This window comes from Sus scrofa, chromosome 12, assembly GCF_054392235.1.
Source record: "Sus scrofa isolate SSC_HxYL_T2T_F1_AM1 chromosome 12, Sscrofa_HxYL_maternal_Yorkshire_Landrace_v2.0, whole genome shotgun sequence".
Lineage (NCBI taxonomy): Eukaryota > Metazoa > Chordata > Mammalia > Artiodactyla > Suidae > Sus > Sus scrofa.
The window spans coordinates 12,548,368-12,574,439 of record NC_139394.1 but is presented as its reverse complement, the minus strand read 5'-3'; the positions used below and the strand labels follow the sequence as shown (position 1 = coordinate 12,574,439).

The 26,072-nt window shown below is 39.9% G+C and overlaps 1 protein-coding gene across 16 annotated transcripts in view; it reads left to right on the top strand.

The window, feature by feature from the left end:
- CEP112 (centrosomal protein 112) overlaps window positions 1-26,072 on the top strand; it is a 417,919-nt gene that overhangs the window by 298,332 nt on the left and 93,515 nt on the right. For all 16 annotated transcript variants that reach the window (XR_014820925.1, XM_084983965.1, XM_084983960.1 and 13 more), the window contains one exon: window positions 21,706-21,768. Coding sequence is in view for 15 of the 16 variants with exons in the window: in XM_084983965.1 (XP_084840091.1) it covers window positions 21,706-21,768 (63 nt within the window). In the remaining variant the exon portion in view is untranslated. The remainder of the gene's footprint in view (window positions 1-21,705; window positions 21,769-26,072) is intronic.

Here is a 26,072-nt window from a genome sequence, read left to right as displayed (position 1 = left end):
AAGTAGAAATAACCCAATTCCCATCGAATGGTGATAAATAGTCCAAACATGGGATATTATTCAATCATAAAAAGGAATGAAATACTGATACATGCTACAAATAGATCAACCTTGAAAATACTGTACAGTGAAACGAGCCAGACACCAAAAAAGCCACTGCATGTTGTATTACTCCATTTATATGAAATGCTCAGACTAGACAAATTCAGAGAGATAAAAGGTAGATTAGAGGTTTCCAGGCGCTGAGGAAAGGGGGAAATGGAGACTGACAGCTGATGGTACAGGGTCTTCTTTGAGATGATGCGAATACTCTGGAATTAGACACATTGTTACACAACTTTGTGAATATACTGAAAATTGCTGAACTGTATACTTGGAAAGGGTAAATAAGATGGTAAATGAATTATATCTCAATTTTAAACGAGAACAAAACAAAACCAAAAATTGGTGTTTCCATCGTGGCTCAGTGGTTAACGAATCCGGCTAGGAACGATGAGGTTGTGGGTTCTATCCCTGGTCTTGCTCAGTGGGTTAAGGATCCAGTGTTGCCGTGAGCTGTGGTGTAGGCCGGCGGCTACAGCTCCGATTGGACCCCTAGCCTGGGAACCTGGTGAAAACCCTGAATTTTTGGCTCTGAAATCAGTTGAGTGGGGGACGAACAAAAGAGTAGAGATAACCAATAATGAGGTACATCTGGGTGAAGTGGAGACATGATATCTGGGAAGTCGTGTTGGAAGTATTAGGAGCCTGTTGTCTACACTGTCAAGGACATAGTGTTTCTTTCCTTCTTTTTTTTTTTTTTTTTTTTTGCATTTTAAGGCCGTACCCATGGCATATGGAGGTTCCCAGGCTAGGGGTCCAGTCGGAGCTACAGCTGCCAGCCTACTATACCACAGCCACAGCAACGCCAGATCCAGCTGCGTCTGCGACCTACACCACAGCTGACGGCAATGCTGGATCCTTAACCCACTGAGCAAGGCCGGGGACCGAACCCGCAACCTCATGGATACTAGTCAGATTCATTTTCACTGTGCCACGACAGGAACTCTCCATAGTGTTTCTCATTGGTAGATATTCCTAAGGATCATCTGTTGGAAGCCACAGATTTTATGTCAAATGTGGGGAAAAAAGAAAAATGTTTTTTAGGAGATGGTGCATAGAAAACATTTTCTCTTTCTTTCACCTCAAAATAAAAGAGAAGCAACCCTGAAGAATTAAATACTTCATTCTTCTATTTAAACTTTGTAAACCAAGTGGAGGAGAATAGTTTTTTAGTGTATTGTGGGTTAAAACACTTGTATTATACTTTTAACCAGTCAAGAAAATTGAAAAATTTAGTTTCTGCCTTTTGGCTAGTAAATTATTTAGTTCTCTTCTTTTGATTTTTGTATTTAAATATTCAGAAAGCTTGTGGCCATTTTAAAAGATTAAGAGTCCACTAAATCACTCCAGAACAAAAAGCCTGGCTCGAGATACATTAGCTTGTGGAGTTTTTTTGTTGTTGTTCTTTATTGGGGGGGGGTGAATTGAAAAGGATAGTCGTACAGTTCATCAGAAAAGCACTTCACGGATTTTAGTAGCTTTGGATTCGGAAGCACTTAACTATAACCTTTCCAAACAGGACACAGTAAAAATTCTTGGAATGTTTCCAAGTTCTGTTCTGAGATTACAGTACCAGAGATGAATGCTTGTGACAAATGATAGGTATTAAGCATGTCAAGAAGCTGGTTTGGAATGTGAGCAAGGTTATGTGCAAATATAAAGGAAATTTAATAATGGATAGAACACAGAATAACAGAAGCGCCCTCTGGAACCTAGGTCTGCTATGGTTTCAGTCTGCTATGGGACACTAGCAGTGCTGAGTTTCTGGACCTGCAAAACAGATGGCGATCCACGGTGGGGTCAGCAAGTTAGAGGCACCGCGTGGATGGCATCACAGGCAGTGTTTGTGTGCCCTTGGAAGTCAGGGAGCCTTTCCCAGCAGTACACCAACTGAAATAAGACTCTTGTACTCAAACATCTATAAGAGGTCATTAAGATTCAAGCTTTTGAATTGAAGTTATGAATATGTAATTTGTCTTTCATAACCAAATATCCTTCAGAGGCTATATAGAGGTGACTTCTTACTGATGGGGGCTGACAAACACCTAAGGACCCAAGGGTAGGGGTCTGGGGGAATTTTGTTGAGAACCATAGGGCTGGAAAACCAGTGAGATTCCAGAGCTACCTGGAGCTCTGAAAACCCAGCCAGGCCCCATGGCTGGGCTCCATATTCGTACACTGCTTGGTCATCTCCAGGGGTGCCAGCCAGTGAGCAGGGAGCATCTCCTGCGCTCCCACTTTGGTCCGGAGCCTAGACCCTCAGACCTGTCACCTCCTCCACCACCAGAACTACCATGACCCTCTGAAAAGCAGTCTCAAGGATCTGGGAAATTTTGAGTTGAAAGATCTAAGGAGCATCTGGTCTGACATTTCCTGCCCTGGATGCAGACTCATGTTCAGAGAAGGGAATTTCAGAGAAACTTCACTTCTGGAAATTACAGAGATGGGCCTTGACTTCATTATGAATATTGCCTAATTATCCAAGTGTCCTTTTTCTGTATCATGACCAAAAGTAAACTTACTTTTTTTAGAGACTCTTAGATTCTCATGTTTGTGTTTCTTCATTTATTTCAAATTAAATGGAGAAATTTAGTTCTTTTCTTTGAGAAAAGTACATTAGTATGCGACTAGTCCTGCATTGTTTTAATGAGAACAAAAGCAAAATGTTCCAAAATTTTTTGCTTGCAGCTACAAAGCACATTTAAGGAATAAAAATCTCCTTCATTAAATACATGAGAAAAAAAGAATTGTTTTGAAGTTCTTATGATCAGCTTGTATAGGCTTCATTGTAAACTGATACTAAAGAGCCCCCATTATGATCTGTATATTTTGGTGCCAGAAGGTTTTTTTTTCTTATGCTAAATTATTAAGTTCTGTCAGCTGCTGGGCTGTCATATAGAGATATAGTAAATCACATTATATTTTGTCATGGATTACACGGAGCAATAAATTTGGGAATAAAGATCAAAGTAGTTCCACAATCACATCTGAGTGTAGGAGGGATGTTTAACTTGTAGAAAACTGATTTAGGTGAAGCTGTTGCAGTTCTTGTGTGAATTTTAAATGAATTTGGATATTTGGTTGAAAATGAATGAGGATCAAATCCCAAAATGACTTTCCATTTTTGTATTTAGTTCAGAGAAGTTAATTCCAACACCTAGCTGCATGATTTGAATTAGATAAGTAATTACATGCTAAGTGGTGGACTCAGTGAAAATTGTATTCATGTATTTTAATTGCTTTCATGATTAAACAATATATTCCATTCTATTTTTGTTTGGGGTTTAGAGGAACACATAATTAGTTAAATACTCTTATAGTAATACTGTCTGACTCCTTGGAACTGACATTTGCTTTTTACTACATTTAAAACTGCATTAAAAGTAAACCAACTTAATATCACTAAATAACCTAGATTGTTTAGATCTTAATGGTTGCTATCTTTGTTCTGTGTTACCATAGAAACCCTTTCAGGGTTCTCAAAGTTGATGATATTTATTCATTTAAAACAACTTAAGGGCTCTATTTAAAAAAAAAAAAAACACAGTAGAAATGAGATAATGTAACAGAATGTGCTTTTAGATAAATTATTGTCCTAATTATGTGCTTTCTATAAATTATTGTCCTCATACTTTTATTTAAGAAGTGGGAGTTCCCTTCATGGCTCAGTGAAAACGAATCTGACTAGTGTCCATGAGGACGCAGATTCGATCCCTGACCTCACTCAGTGGCTTAAGGATCCGGCGTTGCTCTGGCTGTGGCGTGGGCTGGCGGCAACACCTCCGATTTGACCCGTAGCCTGGGAACCTCCATATGCCGCGGGTGAGGCCCTAAAAAGACAAAGAAACAGTGTCCTTGGTCATATCCCCAGCAAGCCAGACCAGCGGTTCCCTAAATGGTCTGATTATCAGAAGCAATAGCAAAGCGTCTAATAGAAACTACTGTGCCATAAGATCCTGGTGATTCTGATTTAGTAAGTTTAGAATCTCAAAAGTTTAGTTTTTCACTCTAGCATCATTTTTCCTAATTTCTTCGTTCATTGTAATCCTGTTTGAGGAAATATTTTTCATTGCTGTAGACTATTAACAGACATCTAAGCTTTGCAAAATTATTTCTCAGGATTTGGGCTTCTTGTTTTATTTTTAGTTTCTTATTGTCATCCTTTTATTGATTTCTTTTTCTCTAGTGAAATTTAGGTTTAAACTAATACTACAGTAAATCAATCTGACATTAGACATAAGCAAAACACCCCCCCCCAAATGATATGAGGCTTGAGACCTCCCCGTTCCCAGTGGGATCAGGATCACGCGTAATTGGGATATAGAGATGATGGCCTGCAGCGCCGATTTGGGTTTGAAAGGCCAGTTGGTGACCGAGTGCATCGGGTATGTCCCCAAGGGGAGAGTGTTGGACTGAGATGGGAGGTGTGGCAGTAACACTTCAAAGGCCTAGTGGGAGAAGCTGAACAGTTTGAAAAATTCGGCGTCACTAGTGGGGATTGGGGACGGGGAAACCCTTCCAAAGAAGGTCACGGAGAGTCTGTGTTCAGGCCCCAAGCACTTCCAACAGGCTTTTTCTCATGTCCTCTGATAACACTGTGATGCTTTCCTAAGTCCAAGGCTCCCAGCTTGGAGCCGCTATTTGAGACCATCACCGTGAAAAACAGAAAGCAGGCAGAGCTTTCAGGGAATGACCGAAGTGCATGTGTTTCCTACTGCTTCTGTGCAAGGACTCAAAGGAGAGGAGGCCTGGAGAGGTGAATACTGCCGAGAGGACGGTCCAGGGCTCTGTCCCTGCCGCTCCGGTCTCCCTCGGGCACTGAGTGGGCCCTTCTCACCGAGGCTGGGCAGTGTGATCGTATTCACACCAGTTGAAAAGCGGTAGATGGTTACATATCAGGCAGAAAGTAGAGAGAATAGGACAGAACAGAGAGAATGATGAAAAGGCTGTTGGAAACATTCCAAAGAGAAAAGGTAGATACCTAGAAGTGAAAATTGGCAAGACTCGAGTTCCCATCGTGGCTCAGCAGAAACAAATCCAATTAGGAACCATGAGGTTGCGGGTTTGATCCCTGGCCTCGCTCAGTGCATTCAGGATCCAGCATTGCCCTGAGCTCTGATGTAGGTCGCAGATGCGGTTTGAATCTGATGTTGCTGTTGCTGTGGCTCAGATTTGACCCTTAGCCTGGGATCCACCATATGCCACAGGTGCGACCTTAAAAAGCAAAAAAAAAAAAAAAAATTTGCAGGACTATCTAGGGTAAAAGAAGAAGATTCTAGGATATTTTTCTAAGTTTCCAATTTGGGTGAATATTGGTGCCATTAACTAAGATGAGGAGGGACAGATTTGGGGAAAAGCGGCTGAGTTCAGTTTGGGCAGCTAGGTAAGTGCCTGTGAGACATCTCAGAGAACAAGTGCCTTCTGACTTGTGGCCGGACATGAGTGGATCTGGGTACAAGGGATGTCATGTTAGAGAGAGGGAACTGGAAAGGTGATTTGAAACTGTAAGAGTGAGTTTTTTTTTAAAGAGGAGTTTAGCTGGGGAAAGGCAGATGGCATGGGGCAATTCTTATTTAAAATCATAGAGATGGATACGTAATTATCAGAGAGGTGCCTGGAGAAGCAAAAGGAAATAGTCATTATTTCCAATGCCGAGGAGGGTAGGAAGTTCAGTAAAAAGTAATACAGTAAAATCGAGATTTGATCCTTTGAGAGACTAGTAAACTTTCTGGAAACTAATCAGAAAAATAGGGAGAAGGCACAAATAAACAAGAGAGGAAATAGGGAAAATGACTACTGACCCAGTAAAGATTGATAAGATGGTAAGAGTATAATGAATAACTTTATGCCAATAAAATTGAAAATCTGAATAAGATGGAAAGAAAATGTAATTGAATAAAAAAGAAATAGAAAACTAATAGTTCTATAAGATGTTAAATAGAGCATTTCAAGTGTTTCATCAAGGAAAATGACAGGTCCAAATAATTCTGCTCAGACTTTCAGGGAAAAGATAATTCCAATAATGTACAAAGTCTGTCAGAGGAAAGAAAAAGAGGGAATATTCCCCAGTTCATTCAAGGCCAGTATAATCTTGATGTAAAAATCAGAAACAGTAAAAATTATATAATAATCTCACATTTGCTCTTACATGTAAAATTTCCAACAAAAAGTTAGAGAATCTAGCGGTATATGGAAATGATTGTGACATCATTTGTATCAATGCAGGGATTCAAGGATGAGTTAATGTGAGACACCCATTAATATCGTCCATTGCATTGCCAGACGAAAGGAGAGAATCCATATGATCATCTCAGGTGAATAAAAAGCATTTGGTGAAATTCCACCCCTGTCCGTGATAATCTTAATGAGCTAGGAAGCAGAGGGAACATCCTTAACCTGACTTAAAAAAAAAAAAAAAAAGCAATCAAAACTTAGAGCAAACATGACTGTTTAATGGTGAAATTTAGAAGGATTCCTCCTAAAGTCAGGGAAAGAGAGTGATGCCCACTATCACTCCTGCTTTTCAACATTGTCACAGAGATGTCATTAAACATAAGACAGGAAAAAAAAATAAATAGGATAAAAATTAGAAATGGAGAAGCAAATCTGATATTATGTCAGAAATGACCAAAAAAGAATTGGCTTAAGATGTGACAGCATTTCACAGAAATGGAAATATAAGTAGCCTGTAAAGATAAGAAGAACTACTCATATCATCAATAATCAAGAAAATGAGAACTGAGACCCTAATGAGATATCATTTTTTACATAATAGATTGACAAGAAAAGAAATAAAAGGTATCCATTTGGGGAAGGAAAAAGTAAAACTATTCCTGTTCGCAGATGACAAGATCTTATATACAGAGAAATTCTTGGGAGTCCACATCAAAACAAACAAAAAGACTACTTGAAAAATAAATGGGTTCAAGTTTGCAGAATACAAATCAGTGTACAAAAATCGATTATGTTTTGCTACACTAGCAATGAACAATCTGATAATGAATTAAGAAAACATCCGTTTAAAAGAGTAGATTGGAGTTCCCATTGTGGTGCAGTGGAAATGAATCTGACTAGTATCCATGAGGATGCAGGTTCCATCCCTGGCCTTGCTCAGTAGGTCGGGGATCTGACGTTGCCATGAGCTGTGGTGTAGGTCACAGATGCAGCTCGGATCCCGCATTGCTGTAGTTGTGGCATAGCCTGGCAGCGGTAGCTCTGATTCGACCCCAAGCCTGGGAACTTCTATATGCTGCAGGTGCAGCCCTAAAAAAAGCAAAAAAAAAAGAGTATAAATTAATTAAATATTTAGGAGTAAAGTTTAATCAAAAAGTGGAAAACTTTTACACTGAAAACAACAAAACATCACTGAAAAAAATTAAAGAATACCTAATAAATGGAAGGACATCCATATTCATGGATTGGTAGACTTAATTTATTAAGATGGCAGTACTTCCCAGGAGTTTCCTTGCGGTGCAGCAGGTTAAGGATCTGGCATTGTCATGCCGTGGCTTAGTCACTCCTGTGGTGTGGGATCAGTACCTAGCCCAGGAACTTCCACATGTTGTAGGTTTGCCAAAAAAAAAAAAAAAAAAAGGTGGCAGTACTTCCTAAATTGATCTACAGATTCAACACAATCTTTATCAAAATCTAGGTTGCCTTTCTTGTATATGAAAAAAAAATTTGACAAGCTAATCCTAAAATTCACATGGAAATTCAACAGTTTGTCCTGTTGCAACAAGATATCCACATGCAAAAGAATGAAGTTGAAACCATACCTTACAACACACACACAAAAATTAATTCAAAATGAATCATAGACCTAAATATAAGAGCAAAAACCGTAAAATTCTTAGAAGAAAACAATAAAAGGAAAAATGCTGTACAACCCTTAGAAGAAAACGTATGAGTAGATCCTCATGACATTGGATTAGACAAAGGATTCTTAGATACGACAACAGAAGGACAAATAACAAAAAAAAATAGGTAAATTGGACTTTATCAAAATAGAAAACTTTGGGGCTTTAAAGGGCACTATCCAAAAAATTTAAAAACAACTCATATAATAGGAAATAATTGCAAAACACATATCTGATTAGACTCTAGTATCCATTCTATACAATGGGCACTAGAACTCAGTGATTAAAAAAATGACCCAGTTTTTTTAAATAGGCAAAAGAAGATTTGAATATACACTTCCCCAAAGAAGATATACTGATGGCCAGTAAGCACATAGAAGGATGCTCAATATCATTAGTCATTAAGGAAATGCAAATCAAAACAATGATATATCACATTGATACCACCAGGATGGCTATAATAAAAAAGATGGAAAATAATAAGTTCTAGCAAGGGTATGAAGAACCCTAGAGCCCTCATAGTTTGCGAGTGGGAATGAAAAATGGTACAGCCACTTTGGAAAATGTGCTGGCAATTCCTCAAAAAGTTTAATGTACAGTTACCATATGACCTGGCAGTTCCTAGATATATACCCATGCACACTGAAAACACTTTCTAAATGAAACTGCTACAAGAATGTTTGCAGCAGCATTATTTTATAATGCCAAAAAAGAAGAAACAACTCAAATGTTTATCGGCTGATGAATAGATAATTAAAATGTGGTATATCCATACAAAGCGATATTTTTTGATAATGAAAAGGAATGAAATACTGATGCATGTCACCATGTAGATGAACCTTGAAAACGTGCCAAGTGAAAGAAACCCATTGCAAAAGGCCTGTGTCATATGACTCCATTTATATGAAATGTCTAGAATAAGAAGAATCCATAGAGACCAAAGGAAGGTTATAAATTGCCATTGGCTTTGGGGGAGGAGAAAGTAGGAAGTGACCGCTAATAGGATATAGGATTCTTTTTGAGGTGATAAAAATGTCCTGGAATTTGGTAGTGGAAATAGACACACAGCTGTCTGAATCTACTAGAGAACACTGGCTTGTCCAGATTAAAAGTGTGAACTTTATGAAATGTGAATAACATCTTACTAAAACCATTATTAAAAATAGGAAGTTGGGAGTTCCCGTCGTGGCGCAGTGGTTAACGAATCCAACTAGGAACCATGAGGTTGCGGGTTCCGTCCCTGCCCTTGCTCAGTGGGTTAACGATCCAGCGTTGCCGTCAGCTGTGGTGTAGGTTGCAGATGCGGCTCGGATCCCGCGTTGCTGTGGCTCTGGCGTAGGCCGGTCGCTACAGCTCCGATTAGACCCCTAGCCTGGGAACCTCCATATGCCGCGGGAGCGGCCCAAGAAATAGCAACAACAACAACAAAAAAGACAAAAGACAAAAAAAAAAAAACAATAGGAAGTTGACAAAGCTAAATGAGGTTGAAAGAGTGGAACAAAAAGAATGAATATACTATGGTAAGAGTATAAAATGTTGGTGGTGTTACCCTGGAAAGTGGAATATTTAATTTATGAACCAGCAATTACTCATTAGCAAAGACCGTAGAAATTCACAAATTCTCACCAAAAGACATGTGCTGGAAGGTCTGTAGCAGCATAGCTCATGGAGGAAGAAACTTGAAAAGTTCACATGCCCATTATGACTTTGACCTGACTTTGACCTGTTCACACTATTGAATGTATTGAAACAGTGAAAATGAAGGAAAAAGGGCTTCAAATGAAACACGAATGAATCTTGGAAAAAGTGTTGTATGAGAAATGGCACGTATCAGGAAATTACATAGAGCAAAATTGTATAAAGCTAAAACATAGTAAAACTAGTATGTTAGAGATACTTACACATATGACATGATGTTAAGCCAGCAGTAAGCAAAATTCAAGGTTAATCCTTAAGAGGAGTTGGGATGAAATGGGGTGGGAGGAAGCACTGGCATTTGCAGTGCTAGATGCTAAGTTCCCCGGTCAATTCAGGAGGGTTCTTTATCATGTTTCATAAACATACTAAATAGTATGTTCTTATGTCAATTATTATAGACATTTAAAATAAAAATTATTAGCAATGTCAGAAGGAGTGTTGCACCCCAGTCCTAGGGTCATGTCAGAAAGAAGAGTGCTTCCCCAGTAAAGAATCAGAGGCAAACAGCTCTTTTTATGGACTTGAAGTGGAAGAATGAGAACGAAAGAGTAACTGGAATTGACTACAAAGGACTGATTTTAATAGCTAGTTTTTCTTTTTTTCTTTTTTTTTTTTTTTTTTTTTTTGTCTTTTTGCTATTTCTTGGGCCGCTCCAGCGGCTACCAACGGCATATGGAGGTTCCCAGGCTAGAGGTAGAATCGGAGCTGTAGCCCCCAGCCTAAGCCAAAGCCACAGCAACGCGGGATCTGAGCCGTGTCTGCAACCTACACCACAGCTCACGGCAACGCCAGATCATTAACCCACTGAGCAAGGGCAGGGACCGCACCCGCAACCTCATGGTTCCTAGTCGGATTTGTTAACCACTGCACCACGACGGGAACTCCTAATAGCTGGATTTTCTAATAGCCTGTCCCTACAGTTTTGTAAGCTCAGCTATAGTAAGGCAATGTCTCTCTCATTTCCACTTTGTCTATCAAAAAAATGTGGCCAGGCCTTAGACCTCAACATTACTCAGCTAGTTCACTTCCAAGATCTCAGTCTATCAAGTTCCCCTTTTGATCACTCCCGCTTACTTCGGATTTTTCCTGTCCCTTTGGCATAAAGACCTTAGTCTCCGCCTCATCCCCGTGCTTACTCACCACTCTGATCCTCTGCCGTCTCCAACGTCCCCCATCCCTACCTTGCTAAACCTCAGTCCAATTTAATCTTTATGGTCCACTTTATCTGCACGTTATAAAATAATGCCCAGGAAAGTTAAATAATGTGCCTGTGGTCACACCACCCAGGTAGGTCTAACTTCAAAGCCCATGCTGTTAACCATCAAGCTCTTCCGTTTACCATTTGGCAACGGTCGTTGAAATAGTCAATCAAAACAACTTGAGTTGATGAAAAAGATGGTTGGAATAGCTTTGAGGGTCTGGGTGATAGGAAGTTCACCTGCACAGCAACAAAACTGACTGAAGACCCACTGTTTGCAGACTGAATGGGGCATAGGGCATGTTTTATATAGCATCATTCTTATTGTGGTCAGACATTTTGGATGTTACTTTTTAAAGAGTTCATGTGGTAATTCTCTCAATATAGATGACCCTAGAAAACTACATAAGCTCTAGATCTTTTTTTTTTTGTTTGTTTGTTTTAGCTCTTTAGGGCCACCCTGTGGCATGTAGAAGTTCCCAGGCTAGGGGTCAAATCAGAGCTACAGCTGCCAGCCTTTGTCACAGCTCGCAGCAACGCCAGATCGTTAATCCACAGAGTGGGGCCAGGGATTGAACCCCCATCTTCGTGATACCAGTCGGGTTCATTTGCACTGAGCCACAATGGGATCTCCATCTAGGTCATTTTTAATAAAGATCAAATGACTAAATCTCAAAAATTTTTTTTTTTTTTTTTTTGTCTTTTCTAGGACCATACCCACGGCATATGGAGGTTCCCAGGCTAGGGGTCTAATTGGAGCTGTAGCCGCCGGCCTACACCACAGCCACAGCAATGCCAGATCCAAGCCACGTCTGTGACCTACACCACAGCTCACGGCAACACCGGAACCTTAACACACTGAGCAAGGCCAGGGATCGAACCCTCAACCTCTTGGTTCCTAGTCGGATTTGCTAACCACTGAGCCACGATGGGAGCTCCTCAAAAATGTCATTTAAGCATCTTTTCCAAACTTCCAGATTATCCAGAAAAGGAAGTAGAGCTTTTCTTAAGTATTGAGATTACTGCTTTATATCAAACTGCCTATAAATTTAACATAGCAACTTCCTATAAATTTATTATTTTATAAACTTCTCAATAACATTCATTACATTTTTTCCTTATACAGGTGAGCCAAAAAGTAGAAAATTTTCCAAAATAAGTAAAATATTAATGGGATTTATGAGTATGCCAAATCAGGACATCTAACTCCTAGATTCAAAGCTTATTTGAAATAATTTATTACTTGACCAATAATTCAATTAACTCATTTGATCATTGGACAATGTCAACATTTTTTGATGTCTGAAATCACGTATTTGAAATAGATCTACTTCCTAAAAGTACCATACCAACAAATGTGCCACTCATATATAAATATGTTAAGTATATTTAAAATGTATATTATATATGTTGAAATTTATTAAATTCAGTAGTCGTTTTCCTTTAACATTTGTCAAATCATGAAACATTAGATCTTGGTATAAAGCATAACAGTAGCAAAGACATAAAAATATTGTAGAAGGTAGGGAATCTTAAAAAAAATTAATTGGCCCAATTTACATTTGGTCTTTGATGATAAATTCTTTTTTGCACATCAGAGAATAGCTGCTTCTTCCCTAGAGCAAAGAAAAGGGCTTTTTTTCTCCCTCATTCTCTTAAAGTTTGTGTTTCTGCCCAAGTAATAAATGAGTTTCAGTTTCTGTGGCCTGTGCTTCAGAGAGCTTCTCTGAGGGTGAGCTTTTGAAATATGATTAGATCTTAATTCTTTAACTATTTCCATAAACTTATTTCATAGTTTGCTTTCTTATTCAGTTGTGGGGAGGAAATTCATATAAATCTTATGTGATCATTTGTGGGTATTAGCCACGTAAGTATACATGTTGCAATGGTGAGAAAATTAGTCCCTTTGAATTACAGTGAGGGCAGAAAATTAACTGTCTCACGTTATTCTTTAGGTCATCTGTCATTCAATACATTATTTTAGTCCACCGTATTAACCACAGTTACTACCTCTGAACAGAGAATGTATCCAATTCTAATTTTGTATATTCAGAAATAGGGCCAGATTCAGGAATATAGATGCTTTTTCTGATAATAGACCCACTGAGTAGATAATCTGTAGTGACATTGATCATGATATCACAGCCTTTTTCCAAAATTGTCCAGTTTCTTCCTTCTTTAATAGAGGACGTAGCTTCTCCATAGGAGTCTTACAAAATAGGCAGTCTTACAAAACACTTGGGGTTCCTAATTATTAGATTGTGGTTCTGGGTAATAAAACCATATAAAATGACCCAATAAATTTTCCAAAAGTGAATTAACATTGAACAACTATCAAATATGACATTTGCAAATGTTTTAAATTTAGACTAGTTTGCCATTTTCTCAAGTTAGGATTTATATGTAATGATGGAAAAGTCAAAGGAGTCTTTAATTAAAGTGCCCTTGTTTGTACTGGTTGCATCAAATCGAGAACTTAACTTTGACTCAAAGTAAGATTCAAATATTCTAGGATGCAACATCAGGAACTTTAACTTACTCATATTTGTAGTCTCACCTGGCCCATATTAGGTACTTGACAAATGTTCGTTCATTTCCTGTCCCAAGTATTTGTTTCAAAAAGAAGCTTTGAAATTAGAAATGTGATGATCAGAAGTGGCAGTCTCCCCACTAATCCTCAGTTAGGTAGTTGATCTTGGAGACTGTCTGTGATTAAAAGAATCAGTATGATCATGTCCTGGATAGATTAAACCTTTTTCAACATTTAGTTCAGTAAACACTAAGTGTCCAATGAATGCAAGGCAATATAAAGTATTTCATTAAGTAAACAACAAATAGAAACTTTATTAATTTATTTTAGTCCTGTCATAGAGTCAAAGATTGTAGAAATGAAAGTAAAATAGTTCCTTAAAAACATTGATATTTTGTTTGGGCAAGCATAATACTCTGCAAGACATAATTATATATAATCTCTAACTTTGCCTTCATGCTTTTAACTAAGTAACATGTTGTCAATTAATATGATGCTTGGAAAAAATCACTATTAACTGCAAGGTGAAAAGTAATGCTTTTCTCTGAATTGATGTTAAATTCTATTTAACAATCATTTTTATAATCAACTTTCTTATAATATTTGAGTTGTCTTAAAATGTCTTAAAATATTTATGGCATATAAAACAAGTTATATTTACCAAAATGAGAGATAGTGTGGATGCCTTCTCTCATAAACATTTATGCTCAATTTCCATTATCCTCCAAAATCTTCTAACCCCTCTTAGAAGAGATAATAAAGTATGGTAAATCACATTTTAAAAGTACTCATAAAACTTTTCACTGTACTCTCCCTCCGCCTTAGCTTTTACATGTTCAGTGGAGATGAAGAAAGCTAGCTTTCTCCTTCAAAAACTATCAAAGATCTGATCAATCCAACCCATAGATAACTCTTCTCTTCATTAATTCGTTAAACAGTATTTTCCAGGCAGCTACTAAGAGCAAAGCGATGATGCTAAAGCCACAAGCTCTGTTCATAATCTCTAAGGAAAGATAAGACATGTTTTCAAGACTATAGTCCATTCATGCAGATTTCCAGGACTGAGGACTGTACCATTCCAAAGGAAGAAAACCAAATTACTTCTATAGAATATGAGCAAAGAAAGTATAAGCATTTGAACTGGTCTGTGTATGTGCTGCGGTAGGATTGGAGAAAAGCATGATGCTTGTGGAGGAATGGAGTCCCCAGAACAATAAAGTAGTCTGGGAAACCCCATTAATCCACATTGGAAAGCGTTCATTCATTCATGCAGCAGTTATTGGTTGTATTATGTGTTGGTCTTGGGATTGATCCATTAATGGAATGGACAGGAGTTCCTGTCAGGGCTCAGCAGTACCGAACCCGACTAGTATCCATGAACATGTGAGTTCAATCCCTGGCCTTGATCAGTAGGTTAAGGATCTGGGGTTGCTACTGTGAGCTGTGGTGTAGGTCACAGATGTGGTTAGGATCTGGCATTGCTGTGACTGTGGCGTAGGCTGGCGGCTTACAGTTCAGATTCGACCCCTAGCCTGGAAACCTTCATATGCCATGGGTGTGGCCCTAAAAATACAAAAGACCAAAAAAAAAAAAGGGGGAAGGATGGACAAAGATTCCTGCCTTCCTGCCTTTGAGAAGCTACCCTAATGGGATAAGGTTAGCATTTGGGGTGTTGACACAGAAAAGAGAAGTGGGCTGGGCATCACTGAGGACCTTGAGTGCCGGACCAAGGAGTCTAGACTTGGGAAGCAGGGACTATCAACAGGGATTCGGGGTAGATCAGAGGCGGAGGCAGGAGGCAAGTGAGGAAAATATTGTTGGCATGAGGCTGATAAAGAACGGAACTGGGTAAAGCAGAGGAAATATGAAAGACCAGTAAGCTGAAGAAAAGGTCGTGGTTCTAAGCTGATGGAGACAGAACGCGGTTCCACTGTAAATAGCGAAACCGTAGGGACGGTGCTGTTTATCTTCCTTAGGTGATGTACTCCTTTGAAAATCTGTTGAAATATTTCAGTTGTCTTCCAGAAAAAAATATATGTCAAAAACTTAGCATAAAATATACCATGCTCCTTCATGATTTTGCACCTATCACCCCTTTTACCAGGCATTTTCTTCTCTTTCTTTTTCAATGGGTCGATTCCTATTAATCCCTAGCTGATAACCTTGATCAAGTTTTTTAACCTTTCTCTCAGTCTCTCTCTCTGTAAATGTGGATTATCATCACGCCTACCTCAGAGTTTTTGAGGGGATTAGATCTGTTAATATGGGGTAGGCATTTAAACAACATATGTCAATAGAGGAGGAGCCAAATAAATAGTAGTTGTCTGGTTGTTGCTGTCATCATCATCACCATCATCCTTTAATATTCATCTCCTTACAAAAGCCTTCTTGGAGTTCCCGTCGTGGTGCAGTGGTTAACGAATCCGACTAGGAACCATGAGGTTGCGGGTTCGGTCCCTGACCTTGCTCAGGGGGTTAACGATCCGGCGTTGCCATGAGCTGTGGTGTAGGTCACAGACGAGGCTCAGATCCCGCGTTGCTGTGGCTCTGGTGTAGGCTGGCGGGTACAGCTCCGGTTAGACTCCTAGCCTGGGAACCTCCATATGCCGCGGGAGCGGCCCAAGAAATAGCAAAAAGACCAAAAAAAAAAAAAAAAAGCCTTCTTATTTCACTTAGCCTAACACCCTCCAAACCCATCCATATTGCTACAGATGGCAAAAGCTGTGTTGTAGGCTGCAGATGCAGCTCAGATCCCGCGTTGCTGCGGTGTAGGCACCCCTAGCCTAGGAACTTCCATATACCACAGGTTTGGCCTTTAAAAAAAAAAAAATTTAGCCTTTTATCTCTCTGGCAATCATTTGGATATTTAAAATGCTTTTTCTTCATATTCACTGATCTTTTCTTCAATAATGCCAAATCTGTTGTTTATCCCCCCAGCAAAATTTTCCTTTCAGATAATCTATTATATACTCTAGGCTATTCAGTCCTTTTTTTGACTTCTATTTCTTCATTACATTCAAGTTTTTGTTTAAGTACTTGAATCTGTTTTTCGTAAGGATTTTAAAATCTTTGTTTACTAATTCTGCCATCTCTGTCATTTCTAGGTCTAACTCTATTGACTGATTTTTCTCCTGCTTATGGCTCACATATTCCTGCTCCTTCTCATGTTTGGTTATCTTTTATTAGATGCTAGATGTTGTTGAATGCTGGATTTTCTTGACTTCTTTTTAAAATATTAGACTTTGTTTAGGAAGCAATTAAATTACCTGTGGATAGCCAGTTTGATCTATTTGAGGCTTACTGTTAAACTTTGTTAGAGTTGACGTAAGATTGACTGTACTCTAAGGGCAGTTTAACTCCATGACTGAAGTATAACCTTTCTGGATATTCGGTGATGACTCTTCATTCTGGCTGGTCAGAACTCGGATATCTCTCCACTTTGTGTGAGCTTGGGGAATTTGTTTATCTTAAAGCTCATCAGTCACTTTTACTTGGCCTTATAGGACTTAAACCCTTTACATGCACAAAGTGTCAGCATCAAACTCAAGAGGAAACCAGGTTGATTCTGAAACTTTCTCTTTGCCTAGCTTTGCCTGTCTAGGACTCTGCAGCTTCCTCAGCCTTCCCAAACTCCAGTCTTTGTTTCTTCAGTTCACAACTGCTATTGTGCTTTGATTGCCTTTCCCGAAGTTCAGGCCCAGTATGTGCCTCCTGGACAAAAGCAGGGGAGATTGTAGGGCTTATCTCATTTGTTCCCTTCTCTTCACAGGGTCACAGTCCTGGGCTTCGTGTTTCCCAACATCCTAAAGCCATGTTTCCTATTCCTTGTCCAGTTTCCTGGCTGTTTCCACCTATTAGCAGATTAGGTGTGGTCCCAGTTACTCTGCTGTGGCCCACATGGAAGTCATGAATTTTATTTATGCTTCCAGATGTATACCTTTATTTGGGGGTAAAATACAGAGATTTTTCAAGTTTGAAAGTTCTGTAAATATTTTAAATTAAATGTAAATGTTCATTATGAATTCTCTGAATGTTTTTGGTAACAGGGTAGTAGACAGTTATGTATTAACATCTGGCACCGACTGGCTCTAACTCTATTTTGAAGAAGCTTCAGAGGGTTGTCTGCAAAGCTTTTGAGTAGAAAATACTGTACAATAATCTAAGCTTTATGCTATGTTTCAAGAGTCTGGGATGCATCCTTTCTTTTTAATCCTAAAAAGAGGTATTTTATTCAAAAATGCATACCATTATATTTTAAAGAAATTTCTCTTTATAAAATCTGGGCTTGCCTTAAATATAGGTATCTTAGAGGAGTCCCCTAACTTTCTTCCCTCCAAATCACCTTCCTGGGAATCATCAGTGCTTGAACTTTCACTATTAATGATCAGAAATGAAAAAAAAAGGAGTTATTTAATTTTTTTTTGAATTAAGACATAAGGCAAATTACTATGCAGAGAAAGGGTAACAATTAAGATGATTAACCATCATCAAATACCTTTGTGAAAATTGTTTGGTTTGCTCCTTTCCAGTAGAGTGATCTCATAAATACTTATGGGAGACCATGTTACTGCCATACTGAAAACAACTCTTGACTCTCCATTTTACTCACATTAAAAGCCACATTCTGGGAGTTCCTGTTGTGACTCAGCAGTAATGAACCTGACTAGGATCCATGAGGACATGGGTTCGATCCCTGGCCTTACTCAGTGGGTTAAGGATCCAGTGTTGCCTTGAGCTGTGGTGTAGGTCTCCAGCATAGCTCAGATCCCACAGTGTTGCTGTGGCTGTGGTGTAGGCCGGCAGCTATAGCTCTGATTCAGCTCTTAGCCTGGGAACTTCCATATGCCACAGGTGCAGCCCTAAAAAGACAAAAAAAAAAAAAAAAAAAAAAAAAGCCACATTCCTTACAATTGCTTACAACACCGTAAAGGATCTGGCGGCCTCCTTTCATTCTCTCAGACTTCATCTCGTCCGAGGAGATGTTACAACCACACTGGCCACCTTCCTGTGTCTCGAACACGCTATGCCTGCCTCTGCCTCGGGGCCTTCGTACTGGCACCCATTCCCTACAGTCCCCTGTGGCTCCCTCACGGCCTGCAGGTCTTTGCTCATATATCATCCTCTGCTTGAGGCTTTCCCTAACTTCTGTGTTTTTCAAGTTGTGATCTACCCCACTGTTCCTCACTTCCATCCCTTTGTCGTGCTTTATCCTTCTTCATAGCACTTGCACCAACTAAGATACTGTCACTTTTATAAGCTATATGTTTTCTCTCTGGGTCAGAAGTTCCATGGGGGTAGGGAGAGATTTTTGTCTGTTTGCTGTTCTCATCCTGGTTGTCTAGAATGGGTGAAGTAGTTGGATGGTTAGTTGTAAAAATTCTCTTTGAGTGTGTGGGGTTCTAGCCACAGATTCATGAAGAGTAACTGCATCTGAGACACAGGGTGCTGTGCACTAACCAGCATCCCTGACTCCAACATTTTGGGGGAAGAGTAGCAATCTTTATGCTGCTAGTATTTTTATATTTTCTAGTAAGTAGACATTTTTTATAAAAGATTTAGAACAGTGTGTGGCACCTGGTTAAGAGCCATACGGCTGTTTGTTGAATAAGCAAGAAATACTTTATCAAGCATTTTGTGTTTAAAAAAATATTGGTGGCATGTGGCCTAAGATCGAGAAAATTCATGAGGTTCCGTGTGGCCTTGATTCGATAGTAGACAGTGGCTGTATTAGTTACAGAGCTAGAATAGAGCCCGACGGCTTTCTAGAGAAGACAGCAATAGTCCTATGCCCTCTTAGGAAAGAACAAAACTACCCAGTGTCCTCAGTGGGATTATAGATGCAGTAAGATTTATGGGCTGAACTCTAAAGATGTGCTTTTGAACTGAAGTTCATTAAACACATGGCTGTTATCGTAGCTTGGGTTCTGTAACAAAACCCCATAAGCTGAGTGGCTTATTAAGAACAGAAACGTATCTCTGACAGTGGTGGAGGATGGAGGTCCGAGGACAGGGTGCCCGTGTGGTCAGGTTCTGTGAGAGCCTCCTCTAGGGTGCAGACCACCGTCTTCTCACCAGCTCATCACATGGCACAAAGATCTAGTTCTCTGGCCTCTTCTCAGAAGGGCCCTAATCCCATCATGAGGACCCCACCTCATGTCCTAATCACCTGCCCAAAGCCTCACCTCCGATTCCATGGCATTGGGACTCAGGTTTCAGCATGTGGAGTTTTACCGCAGCCTCCGCTGCCCCCACCCCGGCTTGCCCTCTGGAGAGATGGAATGAGCGAGGGCACCCAGGTGCTGCTCAGGGTTAAATTAAAAACGGAACTGTTCAAGAACTGATAACCTGCCCACCTAGATGTGCTTCTGAAAACACGGGCGGCCAGGCGTACCCTGCCAGGCAGTAAACTGGAGGATGCAGCTCGGAGCAGAAGGGTCCGAGGAGAATGTCCAGTCAGACACGGGCATGGGACAGGCCAGGACCCTTGGTGATACCCTGTGGTGATGCTCACCTGTCCCCAGGCTGCCCAGGTTGGAGGGCCTCACTTTAAATAAGAAAAAACACCAACGATCACCAAAAATTGAGGTAATTTTCTAAAGGGAAAAACAGACCAAAACAGGCTGGCAAAGCAAAGAAATAAAAGAACTAAGCAAAAACAGAGACTCTCCAGAGAGCAGAAAGGAAATTTAGTGTGTGTGTGTGTGTGTAGGTATAGACACAACCGCGGGTATATATGAAATAATAACCTCGGGAGGAGTCGGAGTCTGGAGAGGCGTTATGCCACGTGTTCTAGCTGGTGAAGCACCATGCTCTGCCATGTGGGCCCAGGTCCTGAGCGGGTGACTTAGCCTCTCTGTGCCTCCGTTTCCTCATCTGTAAAAAAGGAGAGATGCTGCTGCTCAGAGAATGGCAACAGCAAAAGCTCTTGGAAATTACCAGTAATAGGGCAGAGTTTTAAAAATCCAGGAAAAAGTGTAACATTTAAAGATGAGAAATTGGGAGTTCCCGTCATGGCGCCGTGAACCATGGGAACCATGGTTTGGTTTGGTTTGCTCCTTTCCAGTAGAATCCAACTGGGAACCATGAGGTTGCGGGTTCGGTCCCTGCCCTTGCTCAGTGGGTTAATGATCTGGCATTGCCGTGAGCTGTGGTGTAGGTCGCAGACGTGGCTAGGATCCCGCATTGCTGTGGCTCTGGTGTAGGCCGGTGGCTACAGCTCCGATTCGACCCCTAGCCTGGGAACCTCCATATGCTGCTGGTAGCCGCTGGAGCGACCCAAGAAATAGCAAAAAGACAAAAAAAAAAAAAAAGTTGAGAAATTGCTACAAAAGATTTTTTTGAAACTAATGGAAAATAGAAACAATATTAAAAAGAGATGAGAAAGCTGAGAGGTCCAGTAATCAGAGCTGCAGAGAGACACAGCGAGAGAGAAGGGAGACTGGCCAGGGCAGGGGGAGAGGAGGTTAAGAGAGCAATGACCAGCTGGTGGCCTTTCTAGAAAGGAAGGCCACAGGCGCAGACCAACAGGGCCTGCTTAGCCCTGCGAAGGTCATGAAGAAGAGGCCCGTCTAGGGCATGTCGCTGTGACATTCCCAAGCCCTAAGGATACAGCGAAGATCCTGAGGCTTCCAGAGAGCAGGCAAGCGGGTCCCAGGAAGAGGCTGGGACCTCGGGGGGCGGAGGAGATCATGGAGCTCTCAGTAGGGCGGACTTCTCTGGGAGGGCCACCCTACTTCCAGGGCAGAAAATGGTTTGATTTAGAGATACTTGTCCCTTCAAAAAAAAAAGGAGTTCTTGTGTGTGAGACAGAGCGGGGGCTCAAATCTTTGTTCAGTGACTCGAAGCCTCTCCTTCCTGCCTCCGTCCAGGAGCACCTCGTTCTTTTATCTTTAACCTAAGGGAGGGCGTATTGAATTGCCCTTCTTCTTCCCTTCTTCTCTCCCCTGCCACCCGCCTCATTTCCCCTTCCTTCTCCTTTGTGTTCGCTCTCTTTTCCCTTCTTTCCCCTACTCGGAGCCTTCGCATTTCTGGCTGGGTCTATTTCTGTCTCTCCTTCTCCCTTTCTCTTTCCACAGAAGTCTGTGTTTGTCTAATAATTGGCAGGAGAGATCTTTTTTTTTTTTTTTTTTCCTCTGTCTTTTGCTTTTTGCTTTTTAAGTGATGAATAGTTGGCTTTAGATCAAAGACAAGCCCTGTGGTTTTCTGGCTGCCCCAGAAGGGCGGTGCAGCTGGCAGCCCTCCCAGCTGCCTGGTGATAGGCATGTGGAAGAGATACCAAGCTCACAGGTCACCGTGTGTGTTCATGTTCGTGTGTTTTCCAGGCCAACAGCAGGCTGAAGCAGATTGAGAAGGAATACACTCAGAAGCTTGCCAAATCTTCACAGGTAAGAACGTTAAAGAAAAAAAAAAAAAAAAGCAAAACTAAAACAAGAAAGAAACCTATGCGTAAAAGCATTTGTACTTGTAAGTTTAACTTAATTCTTTTCAGTGTTTTTTATGGATTAGCATCATATTTTGGATGGGTATATGGGTAAATAAAATGTGCTTTTAATATTCAGTCTAAATTTTTTTTAATTAGGCATATTTGAACCAACACACACACACACACACACACACACACACACACAGTCACGCATACACACATACACTCACTCAAATGTTGTGAAACCAGCCTGTGTACTCTAACAAGCCCAGGCTGAAACATATCTCACAAGGGCGAGAGATATACACCTACCTTGGTGATGAAACTAGTTTGATACCATCTGTGCTTTTTTAGCCAGTATTCCATTTTCCTGCACCTAAAAACTATCTAACAACAAAATTCTAAATGACCAGTATACTGGGTTAAATTAGCAGCTCAGCTGCTGACTCCTTTCAGGGAAATAAAAGAATTATAAGTCCCAATATTCATATCTTGCTGTGTGTTTTTTACTGTAGTAGTTTTAGTAGAAGGTCAAATATTAAATGCTTGTCTCTACTTGACATATGAGGCTTAGAGTCCTTTTTTCTGAATAAGATGGTATAATGATATCCTATAGTATCTTCTAGGGAATTCCAAGCATTCCTTAGTTGTATGACTAATTCTGGAATAAATCGATACTAACTTTCATCTTACAGATGGACAGATTAAGCCATTTCATTTTGTGGACATCATGTCTAATGACTTTTAGATCAGCTTTTCTAAGTATTTTGCCATGTACACCATGATATATGGCAGTAAACTGAAATTTATGTACCTTTTCATGAGTTACCGCACAGCAGTAATAAGAGCAACGCTACAACAAAGCAGTAATGAACTTAAGAATTTTATGGGGCACTCATCGTATTGACTCATTCAGTCTTCAGTCACAGAAACTCTAGGGTTAGGAATGATTATTGGCCCCATTTTTCCATTTGAGAAAACAGACACTCGAGAGGTAAGGTTGCACAAGTTAGCAAGTGACGAGGCCAGGACCCAACCTGTATTTGGCTTTGGACCAGAAGCTCTTAACCTGATACCACCAGTCTGGTCCAGCCCGTCGCATTTGTGATATGGCGAAACTCTGCAGATAGTTCTAAAATTCCCTAGGTTCTACAGTCATTTCTAAAATGTGCACATACTATATAATTCACATCCCATTAGGAAAACAAAGTCTTTATCTAAGTGAAGACTTAGGTGTTTGTTTAAAAGAGGATGGTGATGTCTCGATTGCCTTTATTCCAGGAAAGAACATGGGGAAATATCTTCTCTAATCCACTTTCTAATCCAAAGAAACCTTTTTACCCCAAAAGTTAAACTAAAACATGACCAAAAAAGTAGCCAGCTGACATACCCTTATATCCTGCTTATTTTGCTTTATGTTAAATGGGGGAGGCAGACCGAAAGTAAGATATAAGATAGCTAATAATGCTTAAACAGTGAGAGTGTAGACAGTAGTTAAGTTTATCTAAAGGAAGGTATGAAGAAGGCTGATTAGTCCATATTAAAGCAAATTAAATGTAAGTTAGTGTGGAAGAAAGCCTAAGCTTTGGAGTCCACAGGCCTGAATCTGAATACCAGCCCCATCACTTAAATGACCTGGAGCAAGTTACCTCCCCTCCCTGGAATTCACTTTCCTCATCTGTAAAATGGGGGAGTAGTACTTACCTCATAGGATAGTTTTGAGTATTAAGTAACATCATGCCAAAAAAAGTGCTTAGTACAGAGCCTAGGACGTGGTAAAGCATTTACTGTTAGTTCTTATAGGAACATATTACAATTACAGTAGAGAAAGGAAAAGAGAGAGCAAAGAATGATAAAGATATGGAAGGAGCAAGAAATTATTTAAGTTTATTTTGGGGTATTCGAGAAATGATAAAAATTTCCCTCCAAAATTTGGAGAGGCATAGAATTGCTAAATGTTTTCCCCAGTAAAGACATGAAAGAGGCAGGGAGAAAAAAATCAGCTAGTAACAATTATCCTGTGTTAAAACCATCGTTCATAAGGGAAAGGACAATGCAGCACCAAAAAAAGAAAAAGCTCTTAGAAAAGCTATAGTAACATAAGAAAAGAGAGTCCATCCTTCTCATAAAAGGTAGGCTTACCTTGCATTACAAATATTTTATATCGAGTTCCCGTTGTGGCTCAGCAGAAACGAATCTGACTAGTACCCATGAGGATGCGGGTTTGATCCCTGGCCTTGCTCAGTGGGTTAAGGATCCGGCATTGCCATGAGATGTGGTGTAGGTAGCAGACGCAGCTCGGATCTAGCGTTGCTGTTGCTGTAGCTGTGGTGTAGGCCAGAGGCTACAGCTCCGATTTGGCCCCTATCCTGGGAACCTCCATATGCCATGGGTGCAGCCCTGAAAACAAAAACAAAAAAAAAACAAAAAAAAAACCCAGAACAAAACAATATTTTATATTATATATTCAAAATAAATATTGTTTGCCCTCTCTAAATACATATAAATATTTATATGCATATAAATAAATGTATATATTTATATCCAAACTGGCATTTGAGAAACATTGATCTAGTTCAGAGAAACAGTCAGTTCAGAGAAACAGATTATTTGAAACTACACATGATAAAACAGAACTGTGGGTTGACTTTTGCTGTCCTCCAGTGATAGTTTACTGGAATCTCAAACTCATATCTAAGCGGAGGAGAGTGCCAGAAGCAAAGCTGCTTAACTGTTTATCAGATTTTAAAAAAATCCCTCTCTCAAAAAAAAAGAAAAAAAGCACTCAGATGAATGCATTAGTAATGAATGTACTGGTACCTTGGAAAGCATCAAGTTAAATTTGGAAAATATTTTAAATATTTTCCTCCCTTAAAGGAAGTTACTTAATCTCTGAGATTTTATCAGGCTTTTAAGACCTGGTAGACCATGTACTCTAAACCCTCTGCGACCAGGACCGTGCCCTCCTTGGATGCTCAGTGTTCCCCACAATGGCGATTCTGCATCACCTCTGGGCTTACTCCCAAGTATAATTTCCATCAGAATCACATATTTGTTCTTTTTATCTTAATATTATACATTAACCTTGCCTTTTCATCTTTCATGCAGTTTTCCCCACTCTACTGACTTACTAGTGGCCATTTTTCAGAGACAAAGAAAAGACTGCCACTTTGCAAAAATATAGGTAGTTGAGGAGACATGCCAATAGAACCCACCCCTGGCCAAGGCCTGGCTCCCCCTCGGCCCCGCAGCCCCCACCAGGCGCAGATTACTGCCTGGGCACAGCCACTTCCCAGGCTGACAACCCAGCAGGCAAATGCCACCCCTCTTCCACTTATTTTGTAGGGACCTTCCATGTTTGCCATACTTTCCAAGTATGCCCTGTCTATTGTATTTGCTATTGTATTTTAAAGAAGAGTTTATAGAAATCTCAAACTGTACTCTAATCAGAAAAACAAAAGAGTTAAAAATGAAATCCTAACCTCTATGTAGAATCCTGTAACTTTTCAGACATAATAAGGCCACTAGCATTTATGCAACGTGGAAATTGCTGAACAATAATGATTAACTATTGCACTTTCATTGGTTAGGTTGCTTTTAGCATTAGCCCAAAATAGCTTTCCTTTTGCTTCCCCAAATGTTTATTCTTAATATCCATATGGATATGTTCTAATCCACTGCTTTCTCTGAAACTAATACAGAGCAGACATTTAGTTGAGAAGTGGCACTTTGTTTTATGATTTTTAATATGATTCAGTCCAAACTGATGGGGTTTGATGATGACCCTATAGAATAGTTTTGTTTTTCTCTGAAACTGTTTACATTATGAGTCTATGAAAAGACTAGATTATCCCAATATAATTTTCCAAGAAATTATTTTTTCTTATTTACTATGATTATTGTTCTACTACTTAAATATTTATCACCTGCCAGTTACATGCTCTGGGCTAAGGTGAAAATGGGCTCTTGTCTCATACTCTTAAGTCTACAGCCGAGACTTTTGTTCCTTCCCGAAAGCATATTAATCTAGTTAGTGTGATTATTTCTCAATCTTAAAGTAAATCTTAGATCTGCTTTTAAAATTATCCGCATTTCAGCCACCTCTCTAAATCCACCATATCTATCAGTCTATCAAATAGTTTATCTGTTTATCTATATGAGGGATTTCACCTGAAGTATTTTTACACTCTCCCTATATCATCTCCATAAGTTTTAAAAGTAACTTTCCAAAGATAATCTCATTATTCCCCCCAAAGAATATAAGGT